The sequence below is a fragment of the Cicer arietinum genome, chromosome 3, assembly GCF_000331145.2.
Source record: "Cicer arietinum cultivar CDC Frontier isolate Library 1 chromosome 3, Cicar.CDCFrontier_v2.0, whole genome shotgun sequence".
Lineage (NCBI taxonomy): Eukaryota > Viridiplantae > Streptophyta > Magnoliopsida > Fabales > Fabaceae > Cicer > Cicer arietinum.
In genome coordinates, this window is record NC_021162.2 from 46,823,015 (window position 1) to 46,825,347 (window position 2,333).

At 35.4% G+C, this 2,333-nt stretch overlaps 1 protein-coding gene across 1 annotated transcript in view; it reads right to left on the reverse strand.

Annotated features, from left to right (window-relative positions):
- Window positions 1–1,649, reverse strand: part of LOC101504764 (uncharacterized) — a gene marked incomplete at its 5' end in the record, with an annotated part of 2,482 nt that extends 833 nt beyond the window's left edge. Inside the window, one exon of the mRNA XM_027332868.2 lies at window positions 93–1,649. Within this exon, the coding sequence (XP_027188669.2) occupies window positions 93–1,649 (1,557 nt within the window). The remainder of the gene's footprint in view (window positions 1–92) is intronic.
- Window positions 1,650–2,333: the final 684 nt, after the last annotated feature.

Here is a 2,333-nt window from a genome sequence, read left to right on the forward strand (position 1 = left end):
TTTGTGGCATTGTCAGTAATGATCTTGCTTGGTAGACCATAACGACATATTAATTCCCTTTTTATAAATTTGACTACCACATTTTTGGTTACATTGGCGTATGACGCTGCCTCTACCCACTTGGTAAAGTAATCAATTGCCACCAAGATGAAGCGATGTCCATTTGATGCTTTCGGTTCGATCATTCCGATGACGTCTATGCCCCACATTGAGAATGGCCAGGGCGCTAAAAGGGTGTTCAAGGGTACTGGTTGGGCGTGGATATTATCAGCATATATTTGACATTTATAACATTTCTTTACATAATTATAACAATCTTTTTCTAGGGTGAGCCAATAATATCCGGCCCGAAGAATCTTTCTAGACATGGCGTGTCCATTCATATGGATCCCAGAAGAGCCATCGTGGATATCTTGTAGAATTTCCTTCGCCTCATTAACATCAACACGTCTAAGGAGTACCATATCGTGATTCCTCTTATACAAAATATTTTCGTTCACAAAAAAGCTCGCGGATAACCGTCTCAAAGTTCTTTTCTCATTCTCCGATATTCCGGGAGGATATTCTCTATTTATAAGATAATGTTTGATGTCGTGATACCACGGTTTTTCGTCAGTTTCTTCTTCCATGACATGGCAGTAGGCTGGATAATCTCGACTCTCCATTTTAATTGATGGAATTTCATCGTTTCGATTTATTTGGAACATAGATGATAAAGTAGCCAAAGCATCAGCCAATTGATTGTCTTCTCGAGGGACATGGTGAAACGTGATTTTGTCAAATTCTAAAGACAATTCTTTTATGTAGGTAAAATAAGGTATTAACTTCTTATCTCGAGTTTCCCATTCTTGGTTAAGCTGATTAATGACTAGGGCTGAATCTCCATATACTTCCAGAACTTTGGCTTTCGATTCCAAAGCCGCCAAAACTCCCATGGCGCAAGCTTCATATTCTGCCATATTATTGGTACAATCAAAACACAATCGCGCCGTGATAGGTATGAACTTTTTTTTTGGAGATATTAAAGCAACCCCAATCCCATGCCCCATTATGTTTGAGGCCCCGTCGAACAACAAGGTCCATTTTCCATCATCATATTCTTCAGACAAAACCATGATACTTTCGTCTGGGAATTCACATTGCATTGATTTATAATCATCAACAGGTTGATTAGCTAGATAATCTGCTAAGGTACTCCCTTTGATGGCCTTCTGAGTAACATAGGTAATATCATATTCTGATAACATCACCTGCCATCGAGCAATTCGCTTTGTGATAGCGGGTTTTTCAAAAATGTACTTGATTGGGTCCATTTTGGATATCAAATAAGTTGTATGGCAAAGCATGTATTGCCTAAAGCGATGAGCCGCCCAGGCTAAGGCACAACAAGTACGTTCTAACATTGTATATCTTGTTTCAACATCTGTAAATTTTTTACTTAGATAACAAATGGCATGCTCCTTTTTTCCTATTTCATCATGTTGCCCCAGTACGCATCCCATGCCCCCGTCGAGGACTGTATGATACATAAACAAGGGTCGGCCCAGAACTGGTGGGGCTAGAATTGGAGGATTTTGCAAATACTGTCGGATTTTTTCAAATGCATTTTGACATTCTTCGTTCCACACAACTGTTTGATTTTTCCGTAAAAGTTTAAATATTGGTTCACAAGTAGCAGTTAGTTGTGATATTATTTTATTTTCCAAATAAAGAATTCAACTTTCAAACATATTTACTTTTAAAAAATAATTTTTTTATAAATACACATCTTGTAGTAAAGTTTACATAACTTTATCAACTCACCTAATTGTAGTAAAGTTTATAATATCAGTTCAAACTCATTTATTTAAAATAAATTTATCACATAATTTAAACACATCCAAAAATTGATTTTCCCACTTTAATTGCATAGGGTTCTGCTACGTCAAATAATTTAGGGATTTATAATTTCTGTTCAAACTAATTTACTTAAAATAAACTTATCACATAATTTAAACACATCCAAAAATTAATTTTCCCACTTTTATTGCATAAGGTTCGACCATGTCAAAGTTTTTGGGGGTTTATTTTATTTTCTCGATTATAAAGGAATACACAATATTAATTTCACATATACACGTTTGAAAAATTCAACACTTTGAAAAGTCAAACACTCTAAATAGAGTGCAATTTGTGCATTCTCTTATACGCATCTTGAATCAACTATTTGTCTAAAGATCTCAAGACACTCTCTAACCATCGATCCCTCTGGTTCATTAGTTAATTTAAGACACTCTCTAACATAATTTATCTCTTGTTTCCTTGATTAAGTAGAGATTTTTTGGAGTTTTGTG